This window comes from Fukomys damarensis, unplaced genomic scaffold, assembly GCF_012274545.1.
Source record: "Fukomys damarensis isolate Sample0158 unplaced genomic scaffold, DMR_v1.0_HiC HiC_scaffold_39, whole genome shotgun sequence".
Classification (NCBI taxonomy): domain Eukaryota; kingdom Metazoa; phylum Chordata; class Mammalia; order Rodentia; family Bathyergidae; genus Fukomys; species Fukomys damarensis.
The window spans coordinates 56,905,269-56,927,802 of NW_022900951.1; the positions used below are offsets into that span (position 1 = coordinate 56,905,269).

At 44.2% G+C, this 22,534-nt stretch overlaps 1 protein-coding gene, 1 long non-coding RNA gene and 1 other non-coding gene across 3 annotated transcripts in view; 1 reads left to right on the forward strand and 2 right to left on the reverse strand.

Moving 5' to 3' along the window:
* Positions 1-1,857: 1,857 nt before the first annotated feature.
* LOC117284788 lies at positions 1,858-21,315 on the forward strand. The gene is made up of 3 exons (XR_004515880.1): positions 1,858-2,063; positions 17,566-17,665; positions 21,029-21,315. It is a non-coding gene; the product is annotated as an uncharacterized LOC117284788 (long non-coding RNA).
* Positions 17,101-22,534, reverse strand: part of Hdac8 (histone deacetylase 8) — a 235,716-nt gene continuing 230,282 nt past the window's right edge. Inside the window, exon 11 of the mRNA XM_010607964.3 lies at positions 17,101-17,630. Coding sequence (XP_010606266.1) covers positions 17,608-17,630 — 23 coding nt within the window. The 3' untranslated portion in view covers positions 17,101-17,607. The remainder of the gene's footprint in view (positions 17,631-22,534) is intronic.
* LOC117284878 lies at positions 21,488-21,589 on the reverse strand. The gene has a single exon (XR_004515946.1). It is a non-coding gene; the product is annotated as a small nucleolar RNA U13 (small nucleolar RNA).

Here is a 22,534-nt window from a genome sequence, read left to right on the forward strand (position 1 = left end):
CACACACGACGGGACGGGGCAGAAGGGGCACAGTCTTAGTTTTCTGCAGGGTTTGTTTGGAGCCTTTCTGCCCTCTTTGGGCTGCACCGTCAACCTATAGAGGAGCGGCGGCTTCCCCGAAGGCCAGAGCAGGGGTCAGTTTGGTGAGTTTCTGTCTTGTGGTCACCCAAGACAGAAGGTGGCTGGCAGGATGCTATGCTGAGAAATGCTGCTGTGCCGGACCATGGGGCCAGGTGCAGCTCATGTGGCTAGTGGAAAAGCCAAGAACAGGCAGCAGGGTTGGAAGAGCTTGCCCCAGAGTTTGCAGACGTTCCTCCTGCCTTTCCACAGTGCCAGGTTACTTTATTATGATTATATAATCATCCTCATCTAGCAAAAACAACATTTTGCATTTGGCCCACATCTTTCTTGGTTTAGGATCTTATCTTACAAATCCTTCCTGGGAAGAGATCTTGGTTTTTCAATTCGTGTTCCTGCTGGCCAAAAAACTCCCACCACACCTCTTACAGGAAGGTCACCGAGATTACACCTGTAAAACTCCCCCCCCCATTTTGCCGCCGTTCAGCAACAACTACACAGTTTACACTGTCTATAAAACATGCTCTTTTTAAAAAGTTCTGATGGACCTGGGCATGGTGGCGCATGCCTGTAATCCCAGCACTGGAGAGGCTGAGACAGAAGTATTGCAGTGAGTTTGAGGCAAGCTTGGGCTACACAGTGAGACCCTGTCTCAAAAAAAAAAAAAAAAAAAAAAACTACACAGAGAGACTGTCAAAAAAAAAAAAAAAAAAAAGTCCCAATGTCAAAGCAAGGGAGAAGAATGTCAAGAAGTCATTCTTGCTCTGTGTGTATGTGCTCAGTCTTCTTAATTGGATTTGAAGACGTGAAGATCTTTTTCTTTTTTTTTAGTATCTCCAGTGCCCTGCATTTGCTCTTCTAACAAAGTTACTTGTTGACAAACTGACTACCTTATTGACAAAGACAGGGAGAAAACAGAGGGACAAATGAAGGCCCTTCCTTGGCATCTGGAGGAAGCCCCTGGCCAGTGCCCTGGACGCTAGGCAAAAACTCTACCTGCCCAGTGCTGCCCAGTGCTCCATTCCATCTCCTCATCAACTTGGCCCCAACACGAACTCGAGTAAGAACCACACGTTACAAATCATAACTGCGCTTTTTCACTTTGCCCAAAGATTGTAGGTCATGCCTATTTTCCCTCTGATAAAAGGCGGAATCTGTCATTGATACCCTAAATCCCTACAGGGTTTGCCTGAGAAATACAACCTCAGGTATTCTTGGTGGTTGTCAGGGTTAGGAAAAAGTGTTTTGTGGAAACCAAGTGGCGGAGAGGGAGCAGCTCTAGACTTTTGAATTGTGTGTTGCTAATTTGGCCCACCATCCACTCTTCCCTCTAACTCAGTCGGGAACCCCTGTGGAAGTCCCGTCAGCGTCTGGGCTGCAGGCTCCAGATCCGGGAGGTACAGATCCGCCCTCCATCTATTGGATGGCTCCCAGGCCAATTGTTAGAAAGAGGCATATGTTCATCTGGGCTTCTGGAGTGTCTCCGGAGCAGTTGCTCAACAGCTAGCCCCCTCCCCCATCCGGACCATTGAAGGGCAAAAAAGGAGCGCCCTCTGTGCCCACTGGCCAGAAAGGTCCTCTCCACTGGTGACTTCCTGTCTTCTCCCTTGCCCACCTCCTGTGGAGCAGGAGAGAGGGCCGTTAAGTACTCAGTGTCGGAGCGCAAGAGCCACTCCTTTTCTTTTGGGGGAGATGGGAGAGGAGGTTAGTTGAAGAGGCTGGAGAGGGAGCAAAGGAGACATTTGCGTTTCTCAGCAAATATGCCCTGGATCACTGACTTCGCAGAGGCTCCAGCAGAGCTCAGAGCTCTCCAGCTGAACTCTTATCTCCAACTTGGCAACTAGACTGGGAGCTCACGAAGCAAGGAGAGAACAGGGCTGGTCACCCAGCAGGAACCTTCTGTGCACCAGCAATGGGCCTGGCGTGTTCCCATTCATCATCTCATTTAATTCCCTGGACATCCCTGTGAGGTCGGGTTACCAAAGGTGAGACAATCTGTAAGAAGTGCCAGAGTTCACGAAGCCAGGAGGCCAGGGGTTGAATCCAGATCAGGCTGGCTGCAAAGTCCTGCCCTATAATCCTACACCCTGCTGCTTGGGAGGATAAGCAGAGTGCAGGCTCAGGGGTCAGTGGCCTGGGTTTAAATCTCCACTCTACCATTTGCTGACTGTGTGGTATTGGCCAAGTGGCTCCATTTTAGGTGCCTCATTTTCCCCATCTGTTAAATGGAAATCCTAATGGCACCTACTGCATGAGGCTGTTGGTGAGGATCAGAGGGAATGGCTTAGCTTAGTTGGTGCCAGTGTACTAACTGGCAAATAAATGCTGGTATTTTAAATGCTTTCTGATTCTTTACCTTTTGGCCCCTATCCCTGCCTCGGCTCAAACACTTCAGGTTCAATACTTGCTGATTGAGAAATTAAAAAATCAGACTGAGGGGTTGAAGCAGATCTAATAAACTCAGGAAAGGGAAGGAGAGGGAAAATGCAAATATGTTTTCCAAATGCCACCCTCTAGAACCAAGAGCTGCTTGAGCCACATGACAGGAGTAAATTTGGGACCAATAAAAGATGATCAAGTTCTACAGGTCAGTCTATCGACTTGAAGGGTGGTCTCCAGAAATGTGGACTCATTGTGTGTGCAGAAAAGTTAAAAAGTACTAGCTTTTATTCAAGAATGTTTAGAGCAAAATGATTTATAATAGTGAAAAATAGAAAGCAATCTAAAGGTCCATGGCAAGGGAGTGTCCTTTGTACCTTGGGAAAAAAAATCTCTTGATTTAAAAATTTTTGTTCATGGGAAAATGTTCATAGCAAAATATTAAGCAAAAAAAATCAGGTACAAAGTTGCATAAATATGATGGCAAATTGCAGAGAGCACAAAGGGTATAAAATTAAATATTCACTGTGCTTCTAATCATGTTGGAATATGTACGTAAAGTGATGTTCAGAAAAACATCAAAAAATAACTGCCACTAGAGGGTAAGGATTAGGAGTAATTTATTTTCTCTTTTCTCTATGTTATGCAATATGACTATGTTACTCTTATAAGTAAATATATGAGTTAACTTTACTATGATTAGTAGGATGCTGGGCTGGGGGTTTAGCTCAGTGGCTCCGTTCTGAGTTCCATCCCTGGTACAAAAACAAAAACAAAAACAAAAAACAAAGATTAATAGGATGCTAAACAGTATGTTCGTACTTTTGGTAAAATTATTAGTGCACAAAAAATAGTGGAAGCAACTATACTGAAATGTGAACAGTGATTATAATTTAGTGGCATTTCAGGTGGTACTTTTCTTTTTCTTTTTCTCACATTTTCTGCAATATGATTATCTTGTTTCCTTACAATTAGAACAGATTCATAACTTGAAAAGTGCATAATCAGTAGGATCCCACTTGTGGCTAAAAGCACGACTGCAAATTGAAAAATATGGGATGGAAGTATACTGAAATATTAAGTTTTTATATTAGGTGGTAAGAGACTATGGGTAATTTCCTTTTTGTAATACGGCTTCATCATTTTTATAATTAAAATAAAATGATACCTAAAAATAGCATATGCAATATGATTCTGCTTTTAGTAAACATTAATATGTACATAAAAAATAACATATGACTCCAAAATGTGGTTGTCTCTGGGTGATGGGGATATGGGTGATTTTTGTTTCTCCTTTATACATGGTTTCATTTTCCAATTTTTCTACATTGTGTGTTGTTTTTTAATTATGAAAAAAAAGTAGTTCAGTATTGGAGTATTTATGGAAAAAGGGGTATATCTGGTTTTGCTTTAAAATATTCCAGGGGTGATGGTGGGAGTGAAGTGGATGTGTATATAGAATACATAAGATGATAATTGTTGAAGATGGGTACGTAAGGCAGTTATAATGTTTTTCTATTCTTGTGTATGTTTTAAAATTTCCATAAAAATATATTTCTAAAAGTATTTGCATACCTTTTATCTCATGCCAACCTCCTGGGATCAGTTATGTCCATTTTATAGAAAACTGAGATTCAAAGGGATGAAGTCACTTGCCCTAGGTCACCCAAGGGAGGTGAGATAGTGGCCTTGATCTGAGTCTCCTCACCCTCACTCCAAGCTGAGGGCTCTTTAGCACATCCCAGTTGCTGCTGCTGTTCCTTCTTTTTCCTTTTTTTGCTTCTTTTTTTCTATGCTAAGGATGTGTCTTAGTTGTTCTTATCACTGGGTCACAATACCTGGCACCCACAACTTAAAGGAGGAGAGGTTTATTTTGGCTCACAGGCCAGAAATTCCAGTCCATGTTCATCAGGCTCGATCCCAGATAAATGGCATGGCAGAAGGGCCTGAGAGGAGGGAAGATGCTCACCTCATGGCACTCAGGAGGACAGAGAGCAAAAGGAGGAGCTGGGGAGGGAGATTAACCCTGCCAGGCAATGTTCGGTGATGGCCCCTTCCCACCAGACCACACCTCCTAACAGCAAATCAGCCATAATCCTCAGAATCCAGTCTCTTTGCTAAAGCTTGGTCTCTGAGTGCAGGAGGCTCCCGGGGACATCTAGATTATAAACCCGAACAGGACGTAACCCAGGGCCTTGCACATGCTAGCCAATTGCCCTACCACTTGGCTTCATCTCCAGCCCTATTTTTTGTTTCTTTTTAATAATAAAAAATAACTTAAAATTTGCTTGATCATAAATGTTGTAATTGTGTACACAATTTGGAAATAACAGAAAAGCACTGTAGAAAAACATAGTGATAAAACCCCATTGCACTACCCTTCGTTATTTGGTGTCTGGCTGTGCAGACTTTCTCAGTTGCCTCCTACTCCGAAAGTTTTGCTGGCTGCACACATCTGCTCAGTAATAGTGCTTAGACATTCCTGAGTGCAGCTGTAGCTGCATGGGGCCACTGCAAGTGTGAGGTCCTAGACGATGGTGGGTCCCCTTCTCCATTCTTCCCATTTCTCCTTCAGAGCCTGCAGTTTCAATCACAGTCCTCCTTTTCTATCTATCCTTGCTGTCCTTGTTTTGTCTTAAGGAATGGAGGTCCATTTGGGGATGTCTGTGTGATCCTTCTCCCCTACCCCATCTGGAGACCCTGCCTAGAAGTTCCTTTAGGATGCTGTGAGTCTGCGATCACTCCAAGTGTGCTTGTGCCTCCATTTCCCTATCTGGGAGAGGCTAGTGAGAATAGCAGGCAGGTTGGCCCCTGCCAGGGAGTGATGAGCTAATGTCTATAGTGTTTTCCAGCCCCTCAGAGCAAGGTGCTGGAGCCTCCCCAGCCCAGCCTGTAGCCTGCCACTGCCAGCCTGAGTGTGACAGAGTACCCGGGCCTGGCTGCCCTGTGTGCCTGTGTGTGTGTGTGTGTGTGTGTGTGTGTGTGTGTGTGTGTGTGTAGAGGGAGTGGCTGGCTGCATTCCTGTGAACCAGGCCAGTGGCTTGGACAGCATTCACTTTTGCGCCTATGTTTAAAAAAAGCAAAGAAAAGATGGAGACAAAGAAGAAACATTAGTTGCTAGTGGAAGGGGCCTTGAGGAATAGAAAACCAAGAAGAGATAACTAAGTGTCCTTGGGCATCCTAATCTGGCTCCTAGATTCCAGCCTTGGTTTCCTGTTTACATAGGGGGTTGGGAGAAGTTTGAGAAGGGTCAAGACCTAGGTCCAGTTGAATTGGTTCCCTATTGGGAAGGGTCAATAATTAGGTCGAGTTGAATTGGTTGTCTATTTGAGTTCCTGTTATTTATGCTTAATGGGAAAACCACAAATATACAAACCTAGTCTCTTGCATTCTAGAGGATGGCTCTGCCTGCTCTAGCCTTTGAGGATGTTCTATTGGTGTATGCCTCTTCTCTGTGCTCCTTTCTCATATTGAAGATCTTAGGAAATCAAAACTATCATACCCATTTTAGTTTTTATTTTTGCAGTTCTGGGGATTGAACCTGAGGCCTTTCCAGTGCTAGGCAAGCATTATGACACTGAGCTACATCCCCAGACCTTATCCCCATTTTGTTTTGTTTTATTTTGGTTTGGTTTTGGTTTTTTAGTGAGCATTTCACTATGTAATTCAGGCTGGCTTCAAACTTGTGATCCTCTTGCCTCAGCCTTCTGAGTGGGAGGATTATATGTGTGCCACTGTGCCTGGCCCCCTTATCCTTATTTAAGAGAGAAGGGCATCAAGGCAGAGAGCAGTGAAGTAAACCACAGATCACACAGAGCTGCAATTTGCAGTCAGGTCAGACTCACTCCTGAGGCCAGACGCCCCACAAGGCTACTTGTTCCTCTGTTATCTGTCTGTGCCTCTTTCTTCTAGAATGGATGCTACACCACACCGATTGCAGGAAATGGCTAGAACACATTCATGGCCCAGGTTAGGAGAAGAGCCCAGTTAAGAGCTGGGCAACAATCTGCAGAAACGAGGTACAAGGTGGGAAAAGGATATAGCCTACAGTGATGGCAAAGGTGACTCTGGAAAATGTTAGCCAGGAAAAAGTCCAGGGTTCAAAGGCAGGGGAGAGAGGTGCTAAAGTAGGGGAGAGAGAGCAGCTGTCAGGATAGCCTGGCCCTGGGCTGTTTTGGTGTCAACCATGAAGCTGGAGGCCTTGGGAAGGTGTGAGGTTTTGTGGGGGAAGCGAAACTCTGCTTTAAGCATGTTTAGTTTAAGCTGTTGGCAGAACATCCAAGTGGAAATAGCTTGCACACAGCCAGGAATATAGGACTGGAAAGAAAGTGTGGGGTTGTGTCAGAAAGAGCAATCAGCAGGATGACTTTTGGCCAAACAGTGAGGAACTTTCCCCTACTTCTCTCCACCAGCACAGAGAGGGGCTTTCTCCTCAGGACCCCGGGGACACTGGCTTTTCACTGCAGTGCCCCACTTTTCCTCCCCAGCGCTTCTACCTAGCACAATCACTGACGTGTGCTTCAAATCCCTAAAGAGCCCTGCGAGGGGCTCTCAGTCCATAAATTTCCCCACACTGGAGAGTGACAGGGGGCTCATCTCATTTTGCTGAATACATTTTGGCTAGACCTAGGGCATGCCAGGACTTCCCTGGTTTCACTGTGGCTTCTAGAACACAATCCTTTGGGATCTTATTTGCTTGCTTGCTCTCCCTTTTCTGCCACCCGCCATTCTCAGGCCAGCACAGTGTCTCCCAGTTTATTTTGTCCTTAGAAAAGTGAGACTGTTTTATTTGTTTTTCATTTTGTGTGCATTGTTAGAGATGGAACTCAGGGCCTTACACATGCCAGACAAGTGTTCTACCATGAAGCTACGTCCCCAGCTCTTGGTGAGGCTGGCCATGTTAGTCTGCCCTGCTCCTTGAATCATCAGGCTGAAACTGTTCCCCTTGCCAAAGACTTGAAATGACACAATGGCCCTTTGGCCCCAATTTCATTTCCTTGCCAGAGACATTTCCCTGTATTCACCTTCTTGGGCTTCAGGCTCGTCCTTCTAAGCCTTCCAGTCCCATCTCAGCTGCCCTCACTCATGGGCCCTAGTTTGCCTCCGGTCAGATTCTTGGCTGGCAGGGACCACTAGCCCCTAGTGTGTCTCCTGGACTTTAACTTTGGGGCTAGGGGCCAGCTCAGACAAACATGGGTGCATGAGTGGGGTTAGGGTTCACTTCGTACGCATAGGCTGGGGGACTTGGAATGTTTCCACAGATCCCCACAGCCATGGAGACTTGTCCTTCTGGGAATGAATAATCAGAACTGGTGATACACTGAAGATCCTGGGTATTTCAGGGGGTCAGGGTGCAGACTGCTGCCACCTAAATGGAGAGGACCCTAGGACTGGGTATCCAAGGCCCTGTCTGGCCTAACTGGCATGACAGGCTCCTTGTCCTAATTACCAAAAGGCATTGCCTCTGGTTAGAGCAATTACAAACATGTGCTGCTTCCTCTGGGCTTTCCAGAAGCCCCACTCTGGGGGCCCATGGCTCTGTGAGAGGAGCCCAAGCTGAATTGCAGGACAGGTCCTGGACAAAGCAGACTTTGAGGCCCTACAGAGTTGAATGTGGATTACCACATGGCTTAGGTTCCTACAGTGGCCCAGCACCCTAAATATATCAACTTCAAGGGAGTAGTATTCCCCCCAGCTCTGAATGCTAGGAACAATGGCAATGTTCACTAAGTATTTGTTAGGTGCCAGACTCCCCTTTTTCTCTACTTATTGTCTTATTTAATCCCACAGTGTTAGGTGACTACTCTTATTACATCATCTCAATTTTACTGGTAGAGAGGTTGAGGCACAGAGATGTTGTGCAATTTGTCCAGGTCACATATTCTGTATGTTTGGGGTTGAGGAGTTAAACCAGGCAAACTGTGTTTACTTTTTGTTTTGGTTTTTTTTTGTACTGGGGATCGAACTCAGGACTTTGTGCTTGTGAGGCAGGCAGCAGAACCACTGAGCTAAATCCCCCGCCCAAAACAGACAAACTGGCTCCAAAGCCTCTGCTAGTGACCACTTGGGCTCATTGCCTCCTAAATCACTTCCATTGCAACTTGTCCCCCTACAGTTCATAAAGATCTTTCTTATCCACAGCCAAGGCTGAGTCCCATGCTCCCTTTTAACCCCATATAAGGTTGTTACCATTATCATCAATCCCATTTTACAGGTGAAGAAAGGAAGGAGGCCTGAAGAGGTGAGGTGAATTTGCTGTTTCCACAGGCCTAGCAAGTAAAGTTGCTAGGGCTGAGTTTACTTCTGCCCAGTCCATCTTCCTTTCCAGCTCTCCCTGTGTCCCACCCCCCTCCACAAAGCTTCTGGCCTTTCCTCAAATTTGAATGTCAGAACTGGTAGAACGGAGTAGTGACCTCATATGAACCTCTCACTGTAATTGGGGGAGGCTTAGTGTTGCATTGATATCTGATTAGGATCACGGGAAAAAGAAGTCTGAGCAGGAAGAATGTATTCAACAGAGGGAGAAACAAAGAATGAAATAGAGAGAAAGATGATAATCGGCGGGGAGAGAGAGAGTACGAGTATGCAAGAGCAGGTTCCTGAGAAGAAAACAAGACAAGGAAAATAAATGAGAAAGAAAAAGGCCCAAAGAAAGGCGAACGCATAAGTAAGTGACCTTCCATCTGGAAGCATCACTGAACGTGACGGGGCGTATGTTTGGGAAGCAAGGGAGCTAGGGCAGCAAGGTGCGAGGACCTGGCTGTTGCCAACCAAGAACTGTCCAGGCCTAGCACTCAGTAGGAAAGGAGGCATGGCCTGCACCAGACTCCTTAAGGGGTATAATTTTTTTTGTTGGTTTTTTGAGGCAAGGTCTCACTGTGTAGTTCAGGCTGGCCTTGAATTCACTGTATAGCACAGGCCGGCCTCGAACTCATAGTGATCCTCCTACTCAGCTTCCCAAGTGCTAGGATTACACGTGTATGCCACCATGCTCAGTCTTACGGGAGAGTTTGGCTGGGAGAACGTATGGAGGAAGCTGCTTTCTCCTAAGGCATGGTGGGTTCATCTCAGACAGCTACTCCAGGGAGGAAGGTCCCCATGGTCTTTCTGAACTTCTCCTGAATTTTCTTCAAGACTCTCCCAACAGTTGTCTCTGGGATCTGGAATATGTATGATTTCCAGCTGTGTCTAAATCCCTGGCTGCTTTGTCCTGGCCTTGAATGGTCAGAGGAGATTAGTAAATGCCAATTCATGCTACCCTCAGCTGAAACCTAGTAGGACTAGATAAGGAGAGAAGGTGGCTGCCAGACCCACTTGCCAGTTCTTTCTAACTCCAAGAATGACCTAGTCTGCTAGTGATGGCATAGAGCCTACTCTCAGTCTGCCTCTGGTTCAAGTCTCAAGGCTGCCACTTCCTAGCTGTGTGACTTTGGATGAGAGACTTTGGCTCCTTGGGCCTCAGTTTCCCTAGGTGTAAGGTAGGGGAAAATAACGATACAAGAGGCTGTGCCAGGATTGGATGAGATAATGTCTGTGGCTATAAACTCTCAGGAGCTGTACACATGTGAGTAATTACTCTTCCCTGACCTCTGTTCCTTGCTGCTTGGGGGATGGAGTCAGCCCTCCAATCTGAATCCAGTTCCAAACCTGACTTCACCTCCTTGGCCTGGTTTTCCTCATTGTCACATATGACTATGTGGAAAGTCAGGCCTTCTGACCTACCGGGTGGGCTCAGGGTTGACTCTGATTCTTGTGTGGTTTTTCATTCAGGGCACAAATGTGAGCTGAGCTCTTGCTTCACCCTTCCTCTGTCACCAAGGCCTCAGAGGGGACCATGGTACACTTTAGCCCTCAAGGAGTTCCCAATATAGTGGGGGAAGATAGAAAAGCAGGTGCAGTATTAGTAATATGAAGCAGGAGATTGGAGGGAATGATATCTGACTTGAGGATCAGCAATCCCCAGGTGTTGGAGACATAATGGTCAAATGCCTTGATGGGAACTAGAGGAATAGCACAGGTTGGGGTTTGTGAGGGCACAGTAACTAGGCTTGATATTCAACCCTGATATTGTGATCACTGAAGGTGATATGGGCAGATATACATGGAGCCTGATACAGTTGGTTACTCAGTAAATGGTGCTCATTGCCTTGACCTTCTCCCTCCGGCTTCCACTCCCAGTAGTATAGGAGCCCTTGGCCTCCTGGAGAGTGCCCAGCCTCTCCTCTCAGTGCAGTCACAGCAGGCACATGGTTTTTCTGCTTTCCTGCACAGCCTCTGGAGCTCAGAAGATTGCACTCCCATTTACCTAGTTTCTCACACCCAAACTGTGCCTTCATCTTTTTCTTTCTTACCACATATCCAACTGACAAATTCTGCCAGCTTTCTTTAAAGTGAAGTCAGTATCTAAAGCCCTCTCACCACTTCCACAGCTGCTGATATAGGAGGTACGGTGTGGCAAAGCTGGCTGGGAAAGTAAGCAAGATCTGTCAATTACAAGATCCCAGGGCAGCATCAAATAATTCCCAGGACCCCGTATATGGGACTTCTCAAGGGCTCCCCTGAGATGTGGATAGCGTACAAGAGAGCCCACTATCATGACTCCTCATGGTAGCCCACTCTGCATCTCCTGGATGCAGAGTTCATTTTTGCTTTTATCCTTTCCTCTCTTTGTTTGGCTTAAGTTTGCTCTACAGAGCTAGTTCTTCCCTTACCCCTTCACTCCTCCCTTTTCAAATAAACTTTTGGCACCATTTTTTGGCTTGTCTCATCCAATTCTTTGTTTGAGGCAAGAAGGACCTGCAATACTTTTAATTGGTGAGCCATTTCTAAAGGAACTACCCAACAACACTACCACCTTGGTCCTTGTTGTTCTTGTCTGTCTCCTGTGTCACTGCAGTGGCCTCCTGACTGGTCTCTGCCTTCTAGCCCCTGACCCCTTACAGTCTTTTCTCCACACAGCAGCCAGAAGAATCCAGTCCTTGTCAGCTTAGAAGCCTCCAACTAAACTCCATCTAACCCAGAGCAAAGGCTGAAGTCCTTCCAGTGCACCATGTGCCCCGGGGGTGGGGGTGGGGGTCCTTACTACTTCTTCATGTTCATTTCCTTCTATTTTCCCCCTTTATCTCCCAGCTTCGGGAACACTGGCATCACCATTTCTTAGATGTGACAAGGTGCTTCTTGACTGGGCCTTTTGCATTTGCTGTTCCCCCTGCCTGGGACACTTTCTCTGATGACCTCATGGCTTGCCTTCCCACTGCATTCAGGTCTCTACTCAATGTCACGTCCTGCAGTGGGCTTTCTCCAGGAACCCAAACCTAAAACAGTGGACCCATCATTCTTGACTCTCATTTTTCTTGGTTTTTCATCAATATGCTTGTTATCACCTGCCATATTCTACCTATTGTCTGTCTCTCTACTAGAATGGATGGTTCGTGAGGGCAGAGATTTCTGTATTTTGTTCACTCTTGTTTTACCAATGGCTACTATGTTGCCTGGTATGTAATGAATCATCAAGAACTATGTATTGGGTTAGGGGTTGGCTGAGCTGGAAAGCCAGCTTCTGGGTGTTGGAGAGAGAAGCTGAAGGGGAGTCGGAGGAAACGTGGGGCAGGGATCAACCAAATTTGCTCAAAAAAAAGAGGAAATGTGTCCTGCAGAAGACACCTTAAAGGAGAAAGATATGAGTGAAAGATGGATGGAAAGTTGTAGAGGAAAACCCAGAACCTCATGTGGAGGGGATAAGGGTGGGAGGGACTTCCTCACCATCCAACCTCCTAGGCTGCTGGTAACCTGGGAATCTTTCTGTGGAGCTGACAAGTGGTCATCTTTGAAGATCCCAGCCTCCTTTTATTCTGAGACACTCATTAAGTTGCTAAGTTGCCCAGGCCTCCTTGAGTATTGGGATAATAGGCATGTGCCACTATGTCCTGCCCTGCCTTATTCTACCTTTATGTTCATTTCCAATTACTGCGAGCCCATGCCCGTGTGCCAACCGGTGTGATTCCTACTAGTGTTATTTTGGACCATATTTAGGTGACTTTTTTGGGGGGGACGTTCTGGTAGAATTGCACTAGATGTCTAGAGCTGGCCTGAGCCACTTGGAGAAACAGGAGGGGCTTATAGTCACTGCAATTTCCTTCCACTCCCCCCAGAATTACTGAGATTTTACTTTGTCAACTGGGAGTGCTGGGCCTGAAGAGATAGAACAGATCTTGAGTGTAGTAGAAGAGACAATTAAATTATAACTTATGATTAAGTATTTAAAACATGCTCAATCTCATTTAATCAATAAATGCCCAATCAATAAAACCAAAGATGAAAATTAAAATAATGAGGTATTTTTACTTCTTAATAGGTGAAGACAAAATTGTAGGGAGGGTGTGTGACTGCCACATTCATGCGGTGTTGGTGGGACTATGAACTGGGGTAATATTTCTGAGGGCCAAAATCCATCATCTCTTTTTGTTTCTTTGTTTTTAATGTACATGCCTATTGATATAGCCATTCCCCTTCTGCAAATGTATCATAAGGAAATAATACATCAAATGGAAGTGTATAAATAAGAAGACATTCATTGCAATGTTTGTTTTTTTTCTTTCGAGGTAAAATTCACACAACATAAAATTAACCATTTTGAAGTGAACAATTTAGTAACATTTGTTGCATTCACAATGTCGTGCAATTACCACCACTATCTAGTTCCACAACATTTTCATTATTCTGAAATAAATCTGTATCTGTTCAACAGTGACTCCCCATTCCTCCCTCTACCCAGCCCTAGTAACAACCAATCTCCTGTCTTTATGGATTTGCTTATTCTGGATATTTCACATAAATGGAACCTTCCCTCCCGCCATGCCTGGCCTGAGACTCAGCTTAGAGTCCCTGCCTGCTTACAGCCTTCATGATTGCCCTAGGCTAGATTACCTGTCCTTTTTCTCTGTCCCATGGAACACGCACAATTCATCACACCTGGCTCATTGTGGTTTGTGCATTTTCCTGCCGAGAGAGAGAGAGAGAGAGAGAGAGAGAGAGAGAGAGAGAGAGAGAGAGAGAAAGAGAGAGAGAGAGAGAGAGAGAAGGAAGGAAGTAGTAGTGGAGGAGGAGTTAGAGAAGGGGAAGAGGGAGAGGCAGGGGGAAGGAGAAGAGGAAGGAGAGAGAGCACAAAGAATAAGAAAGTAAGGCTGTTTTCTTTCTGCTTTTGTTTCTTCTTCCTTGTCCTTCTTCCTTTTTTTTTGTTGGGTGACAACATTTGATTTTCTAATAAAGAAGTCTTTCTGCCTTAGAGTCTTAAATGTAGAATTGAAAACATACTCTGTGACAGCTCATAATGAATGCAGCAGAGGAAGATTCACCCTCCCTAAAGGTAAACTGGCTTGGGAATTTTCCATTGGCTTAAAGTTTTTTTTACTTATTTACTTTTTGAGGGAGCAGGTAACATATTCACACGGTCCAAAAAACAAAAGATACAAAACAGCACATAGTACAAGTCTCCTTCACTCCCCTGCCACTTGCCACCTGGTTCTCCTGCCTGGAGGCGACCGAGGTGTCCCAGTTTCTTGTCTGTATTTTTCCAAAGATGTTTTATGCAAATACATGCATATCTAATATATATATTCTTTTTAATGGTTATTTCCTCACCCCTCAAGTGTAGAGCAATCTAAAGTTTTCTTTCCTTTTCTCTGGCCCTTCCAGTGCTTCAGAGAGACTGGGGAGGCCTGGGGGCCTCCTGCAATTGCTGAGTGGTCTTGGAGATAAGACTTTCCGGGCCCATTTTCATGGCAGGCTCTGCTGTGCAGAAGACTTGAGACTCTTTTCAAATTGCTTACGTCTTTGATAAGTCATCAGTCATTCATAATAGCTCACGAGGTGCAGAAATTCTTTGCCTCATTTTATGTGCAAGGAAATAGACCCAGAAAGGCCAAGCAACTTGCTGAAAAAGCACACAATTAATTAGTGTTGTCATTGTAGGTTGAGGGCCTAGGATCAGCATGTGGCTTGGTCCCACTTGGACTTTGGAAGCAATAAGAAAGTTGTTTACTCCAAATTCAAAGTTTAAAAATAAAAAGGGCACTCGAGTAGGGTAGTAGAAAAAGTAAAGGGTACTTGCAGTTCCAGCTAGGTTTTCTTCCTGGCTTTGCCATTCACAACTGGGCAAGTTTGTGGCTTCAGTTTCCACATCTCTAAAGTGGGGATGATAATACAATACCTACTGAGTAGCTAGTGATATAATATGAGTGAAAATGATCTGTAAGATGGAGCATATTCCAGTTTGTCTTACCATTATTTCTGTCATGGGGCTGGTGCTTTGCAGTCACAAGGATTGGGTGTGGGTGGGTGGATGGGCAGCTGTTTCCTGAGGGGAAGGCAGGCTCACACTGGATTCAAACTTGCCTTGCCCTCAAGCTAGTTCATCCAAAAACCATCACCAGTTTAGTGAGGTCTCCAGTTTAGTGATTTGTAAATCATGAGGACTTCAAGCTGACTGGGCCTCAGAGCTCCCTGGGCAATGAGAACAGCCTTAGGGCTTGGACACAGTCTTCTTCCATGAGTGTCTTGAAATGACTTTGTTTTGTAAAGATCTGCAGACCAGTCTTTTTTTAAAGTTCGTTTATTACTCTGTTACTTAACGTAGTTATTTTTTGTGGTGCTGGGAATAAACGCAGGGCCTCCCAGATGATAGGAAAGTGCTCTACCACTGAGCTGCATGTAAAAGTGAAACGTGTTCGCTAGAAAAAAAAACTGGAAAATATTGAAAAATAGAAGAAAAAGAAAACGTCTTGTTTTCCTCCTCCACAAAAGCTCACCCCAGTTAATATTTTGGTATATTTCCTTTCAGTCCTTATTTTCTTCTCCTATGCATTTATGATAATTTTGGACAGAGTTAATCTTAATATGTCTTTCTGGTTTTGTAGATGTCATGCTAAACTTGGGGTAATTTTTAATCTGCGAGTAGTTAAAATGGCTCCTAACTTTATCTATATGGGATTTCTTTCGGCTGTTTCTTTCCTTCCTTTCCTTTTTTTGCAGTACTGAAATTGATCCCGGGGTCTTGTGCCTGCAGTGCAGATGCTCAACCACTAAGCTACACCTGCAGCCTACCTAGTATTTTCTGCAAGAATGAAACGCAAAAGAATCCTGAAGCCCACTGAAGTGGTGCCCTCTCTGCCTAGCTCTGAGAACCAGCAGCAGGTCTTGTCAATAGCTTACTCTGGTTCTTGTGAGGGAGAACTAAGGCCACAGCAAGGGCTCAGATAGGCAGTGCTGGCCTGGTCAGGAGTAGGCAGTTCAGGTGTCCCTGGCAAAGAGCTCCCCTAGTCGCCTGGCATCTTCTGTCACTCTCCTTCACTGGGTGGCAGGTCCTTGCCCAGATCCATTCCCACTGAGAGGAACAAGGGGGCACCAGGTAGTCACTGCTCTTTACCAGGTGTCTGCCTCTTAGGGCTGAGGCCTTCACAGGGATTTTGGTGACCACTCTGGGGGTGGTGGGTTCCCTCCAGAGGACTAGGATAGGAGAGCTGAAACAGTGCTAAGCAAGCCTTTGAGGGGGCAAACCTTGACAGATGGTCTCTGGTAGGCTGGAAATTCAAGAGCTTCCACTACTAGCTTCCCTGGCCTTCCCCACCCCTTCACTGTCCCACTCAGCACCTCCCTACTCTTCTTTAAAATCCCTCCTTTTGGGGGATAAGTCAACTTACCTTAAACTGAGAGTGTATAATCAGAATAGTGGGCATTCGAAGTGATTGGTATTCCTAGTCCATCAGGCACCCTACCCAGTTTAATAAAAGCTTGGCTATTCCCATTCCAGGACACATTCAAGGCTTTTTTCCACACTCTTCTGTGGAATGCCCCTCTCCCACTTGGGGGCCTGGGGAAATACAGCTCACCCTCAAGGGCCTGCGCTCAAATATCACCTCCTTAGCTATGTACTTCTGGGGGCCTCTCCAGCAGGGCGAGTTGCTGCTCCCTCTCCAGTGATCCCCAGTTCTGAGAGTGTTTTGGAAAGAGCTTCAAACAAACTGAGATCTACTTCTGTTCCTTTTCCCTTGCCTTTTCTGGGAATTTCTAGATGGCCGGGAGGAGGCTGCCTCCTTTCCTGGTCCCAGCAGTTGAGCTTCCATAAATATTTGGTAAATCAAATTATAAAATTATGACTTGTGGTTGTCACTTGGTCTTCCTCATCATTATTCCCCGCCTCCATTTTGCCATCCCCCAGGAGGTTATGGTCATGCCAGTGCATTACACACTGTCCCTTTTTTATCACATGTGCTGTTTACACTTGATCAGGAAGATCTGACATGCCCTGTCCTTCCCATCCCTAAATCCTTCCCAGGCAAAGGCAGCTGCTGCCTAGGCTGCCAGCAAGACCCTTTCCATGATTGCAGCACCAGTATTCCCAAAACTTCTGCCCTATGGATTGGCCCCAGTACAGGATAGGGCTTGGCCTCTGTCCACAGGACTTGGGGTAGGGACACACTAGTTTCCCTGGGGGATCCAGCACTCAAAGTGAGCCTCCCAGGTGGACCAGAGAGCACAGAAACAGCAGGTTTATTCTTGGTAAGTTCAATGATAAGAAAAGTTCAGAACTGTGTGTGCTGTCAGTGGCAGTTACAATGAGGCCAATGGGACAAAGAGGTAGGCTTTCAAAGATTTTATTAAAAATCAAAATAGATATAGTCCTAAAACAACACCATTGAAACTTTTCCCTACTTCCTAGTCTTCTGATTGGCGCCCCTTCCCCAGGGCTCCACTTGAATGGCCCTGAGGCCCAAACCCTCTGGTATCCAGAGCTCCATGCTCTCCTCCAGCTTCTGACCTGTCTCTTTTAAGAAAATAAAAACACCTCCCAACCAAATGTGCTTAAAAATAATTTTCAAAGATTAAAAACTGCATTTGTGTGTTTTTAAAAAATAAGAACTTTAAATTGTGGATATCTTCCCTCTTCCCTTAGGCCTAGTTGAGGACTCTGAGGTGCCTGCGTCCTCAACCCAGGAGGCCAGCTGCTACTTGGTGCTCCTTGGAAATTTTCAGGAAGTAATTTTGTCCAAATTTCCCCTGCAGTCACAAATTCCACAAACTGCTTGTATAAACACGCTGTCTTCATTACAGGCACTGCTGGTCAGCTCTGGAAACCTGATCTTTTTTTGTCAACTAGACCACATGCTTCATATTCCCTGAAAAGAGAAAAGGAAAAAGATTTCAAATTCAGGTAATGTTATATACCTTAGTAAGGCTGTGAAGAAGAAAAAGAGCACTTGGATTTTGTGGCTGGTTCTCTTCCTGCTTTTGAGAACCCTGTGATTACGCTATGTGAACCAGCACATGCTGGCCTGCTGGTGATGAGAGACAAAGAGTCCAGCTACTCCTGTCATCCCATCAGCCACCAGCCAACTACCAGACCTATGACTGAGGCTCCTATCATATAGTATATAAACTATATGTCATACAGTATATAAACTTTTGTGATTGGCATTTTTGACAGCCAGCTGACTGCAGTTGCTGGGTGGATCCAGTCAAAACTGGAAGAACCATCTAGCTGAGCCCAGCTCTATCCCTAGTCTACAGAGTCAAGAGCTTAAAAAAAAGGCCATTTCAGCCCTTCTTGCACTACAAATACACACATGCATTTAGGTAACATTTTTCAGACTCCAGAGCTAACTACATCAAATCTTCCTCCACAGCAACCTTTCTTTCTCCTTCTCCCCCTTTCAGCAGTCTCCCTTGTGAGAACCTGTGATGTATGGAAAGAGGGCCTTCCCCTGCCCTCAGGCCTAAGACCCTTTTCAGAAAAGTGATAATTTGCAATCTTATAGGACTGGGCTGTGGGAATAACAAGCATACTAACTTGGTCCTTTGGCAACCTTCTGCATGCTGCAATCCCTAATTAGAAACAGTACACTCCAAATCCTAATGACCATTTCTCTGAAGCAGGAAAAATGCTCCATGAGGGCAGAGACCTGCACTGTCTTACTTTTGGTTGATCTCCAAAATCTAGTACATTGCCTCAGATATAGTAGGTGCTCAGTAAATGGCTGAGTCAATGTATGAATGAAAGAAGAAACGATTCAGAAACAAACCACTTGCTTATCTAATTTTTAGAAAAAATTTATTTATTTTTATAGTACTGAGCGTTGACTCTAGGACCTCATTCATAGGTTAGGCTTTGACTCAGTACTCTACCACTGAATTATGCTCCAAGCACTGCTACTTTAAGTTTTAAATTAACCTACAATAAAACTGGCTTTTTTCGGGTATATGCACATCTGTGATTTTTAAAACACATGTATAGGTTCATAACACAGAACAATTCTGTATAACTCACCAACATCCTCTTGTGTTATACTTTTGCATCATCCTCCCTTTCCTACCAACTGTCAACTACAGATCTGTTCCCCATCACTGTAGTGTGGTCTTTTTTGATAATGTCACACAAATGGAATCCAACAGTATGAAACCTTTTAAGAATGGCTTCTTTCATTCAGCATAATGCCTTTGAGGTTCATACAATGTTTTGCATGTATCAACAATTCATTCCTTTTTTGTATTTAACTTTTAATTTTTAAATACTTATTTATATATCATTGCTATAAAAATTGTACCAAAAGGTCCTATGTGGCCTTCATCAGGTTTTTCCAAAATATTAATACCTTACATGATCACTTTTAAAAATCAAAACCAGGAAACTGACATTGGTATGTCACAGACCTTATTCAGATTTCAGTAGTTGTAGCACTTATGGGTGTGTAGTTCTATGCAGTTTGATCACAAGTGCAGATTTGCATAAGCTCCACCAAAGCCAAGATACAGAACTGTTCCATCATTACAGAGATTCCTTTCTGCTACCCCCCTCACCATTGCTAACACCTGAGAAGCATTACTGTTTTCCATTTCTAAAATTCTATCATTTTGAGAATGTTTTATATATACACACACACACACACACACACACAGAATCATAGTATATAAATTTTTGTGATTGGCATTTTTTCATTAAGCATACTGCCCTTAATATCCATCCAATCCATGCTGTGCATGAAGTGTGTTACCTCTTATTGCTGAGCTATAGTCTGTGGTATGGATGTAGCACAGTCCATTTAACCATTGGTCTGTTGAAGGAAATGTGAGTTGTTTCCAGCCTTTGGCTGTTATGAACAAAGCTGCTATGAACATTCATGTATGGACTTTTGTGTGAACAGTCATTTTTTGGGGGGGTGGTAATGCCCAAGGGTGTAACTGCTGGTTGTATGGTAGCTGCATCTTCAGTTTTATAAGAAGCTGTCAAAGTGTGTACCAGAGTGGCTGTGCCATTTTACATTCCTACCAGCAATGTATGAGGGATCCAGTTTCTTGGTATCGCTGCCAACATCTGATATTTTTATGTGGCTATTCTGACAGGTAGCTAGTTATATCTCATTGGGATTTCAACTTGCTTTCTCCTAGTGACTAATGATGTAGAACATCTTTTCATGTGCTTATTTGCTGTCTCTTTAACCTCCTTATATCTTTTGCCCCCTTCCCCCTTTTGGTGGTACTGGGAATTAAACCAAGACCTTCACATCGAGCTATATCCCTAGCTCTTTATTTTTTAAATTTTGAGACAGAGTCACTAAGTTGCCCATCCTAGGTTTAAACTTGCGATCTTCCTGTTTCAGCCTCACAGAGTATTGGGCTTACCACTATGCACCACTATGCCTGGTCCCATATATATTTTTTATGGTGCTGGGGCTCAAATCCAGGGCCAAAGGCATGCTAGGTAAGTACACTAACACTGAGATATAAGCCCAGTGTTTTTTTTTCTAATGACTTTGAAGAGTTCTTTATATGCTTTAGATACAGATATATTTGCACATATTTTATCTCTTTTCATTTGCAAAGCAAAAGTTAAAGTGCAATTTAGCAACTTTTTCTTTTTTGGATCATGATTCTGGTATTTTGAACCCTTAAACTCAAAATTTCTGGATCATCTTTTATTTTTCATCTCTTGATTCATGCCTTTCCATGTCTGATGAACTGCAAGTCTAATCTCAAAGTGTTCTTTCAAATCTGACTCTACCTTATATCACATATCTTGTTATTCTGGTTACTCCAACACTCTTGACTGGTGCTCCTGCTTTTGCAGCTGCCCCCTGACAGTTGCTAGGTGTGATTACAGCCCTCTCCGGCTCCAAAAACTTAGCAGCTCCTGACTGCCTATGAATGAAGTCCAACCCCTTAGCTCAGACAGGCCCCATTCATGTATTTCTGTCTCATGCTTTCTCTGTGAAGGACAACCGCAGGGGATACTTGTACTTAAGTGAGGGTCCCTCCATCTGGAAGCACATTCAGAGCTTGGGATTGAGTGAACACATAGCTGCACAAAACATATCACAGCATTCCAATGGTTCGTGTTCACAAAGAGGAAAGGTGGGTGCTTTATTCTGTTGCCCTCACTTGCTCTCCAGTTACATTTGGAGGTGATTAAGAAAAACAACAGAAACAATTTCCATCAAAAGTTGTTAATGACCAATGTTGAATTTGGGTAGCAATAAAAATGCAAGTTTACATGATGCCCATTGTTTTCCCTTGCATCCAGGTTTTCTAGCAATGGGTAGCAGCCTGAGAAAAATTCTAAAAGGCAACACAGGCTGGATCCCAGGAAGACAGGCCAGCAAGGAAAACCTCAATGCATAGAGAGACTGAGACTGTACTGCATGTGAGTAAAGCAGACATCTGGAGTCCTTTTGCTGCTTTTTCCATTTTCCTACTTTGAATCACAATGAGTATAAGAAACAGTTTCCTTTTTGCTCAATTCTATTACAAGAGAAAACAAAACCCAGTGTAAGTGGGATGGTAGGTGGAAACTCACAGTTGGCTTTTAGTAAGATGTACAAAGGGGAGTGGTAGAGTCTGAGGCAAAGAGGGAGACACATGCTTGCAAAGCTGGCAGCTGGTATTCAGCTCCCGCTATTCACTACTGTGCAGCCATGTGAGCCCAGAGTGACCAGAGCTTTTCATTTTCTAAGAAAAGTCAGAAATGCACATGTTTTAAAAACATCAGATGGGTAATGTGCCTACAATGTAACAAGGTTTGAGGGAGCCACATCTCATGCATATGGCATGAACACCTAATCATCCTGCTCAGGAACCAAAGGATCAGAAATGTATATTTTAACGCAACATTTCCACAGTATTAAATGTGGGCAACTGACTGAAATTTTTAAAGTATATATAGTGTGGAGGCTGGGATATAGTTCTGTGGTAGATTGCTTGCCTGGCATGCATGAGGCCCTGGGTCCCATTCCTGGCACTGAAAAAAAAAATGAAAAAAGAAAACTGTGTGGAGCATCAATATGAGTGGCCAAACAAAACAATTTTGGAGGCACAATGCAGCTCATGGTCCCCTAGTTTGAATTTTCTGGTTATTTCTGGGATGGTCTTGATTTACATCTGTGGCATTTCATTTCATTCTCAAATATCCTGGTTTGGACAATAAATTATATTGTCATCCTACCTCTGATGTTCAAGAATGAGTTCTGGGGCTGGGGATTTAGCTCAGTGGCTCCACTGCCTCCCTTGCAAGTGCAAGGGCCTGAGTTTGATCCCCAGCACACACACACAAAAAGAATTCTGAACTTTGACTCAGGGGGCCTTGTGTTCTATTTATCAAATGATTGACTTATTTTCTGTCCATTTATTCAACAAACATTGTCTACTCTGTGCTAGGTACTTTGCTAGGTGCTGGTGAATGCTCTTTTCTTAATGAATAGATTATTTTTAGAGCACTTTTAGGTTTACAGAAAAACTAAGCAGAAAGTCCAAAGAACACTCTCATATTCTCTTCCTCCTGCTCCTGTTGGCAGTTGCCCTTATTATTAACATTTGCATTAGTATGTTGCATTTGTTATAGCCAATGAATGAATACTGATATATTAACTAAAATCCACAGTTTATATTAGGGTTCACTTTTAGTGTTGTACAGTTCTATGAATTTAAAAAAGTGCCTGATGTGCCGGGGACTTAGCTCAGTGGTTCTGCTACCTGCCTCACAAGTGCATGGACCCGAGTTCGATCCCTGGTACCAAAAAAAAAAAAAAAAAAA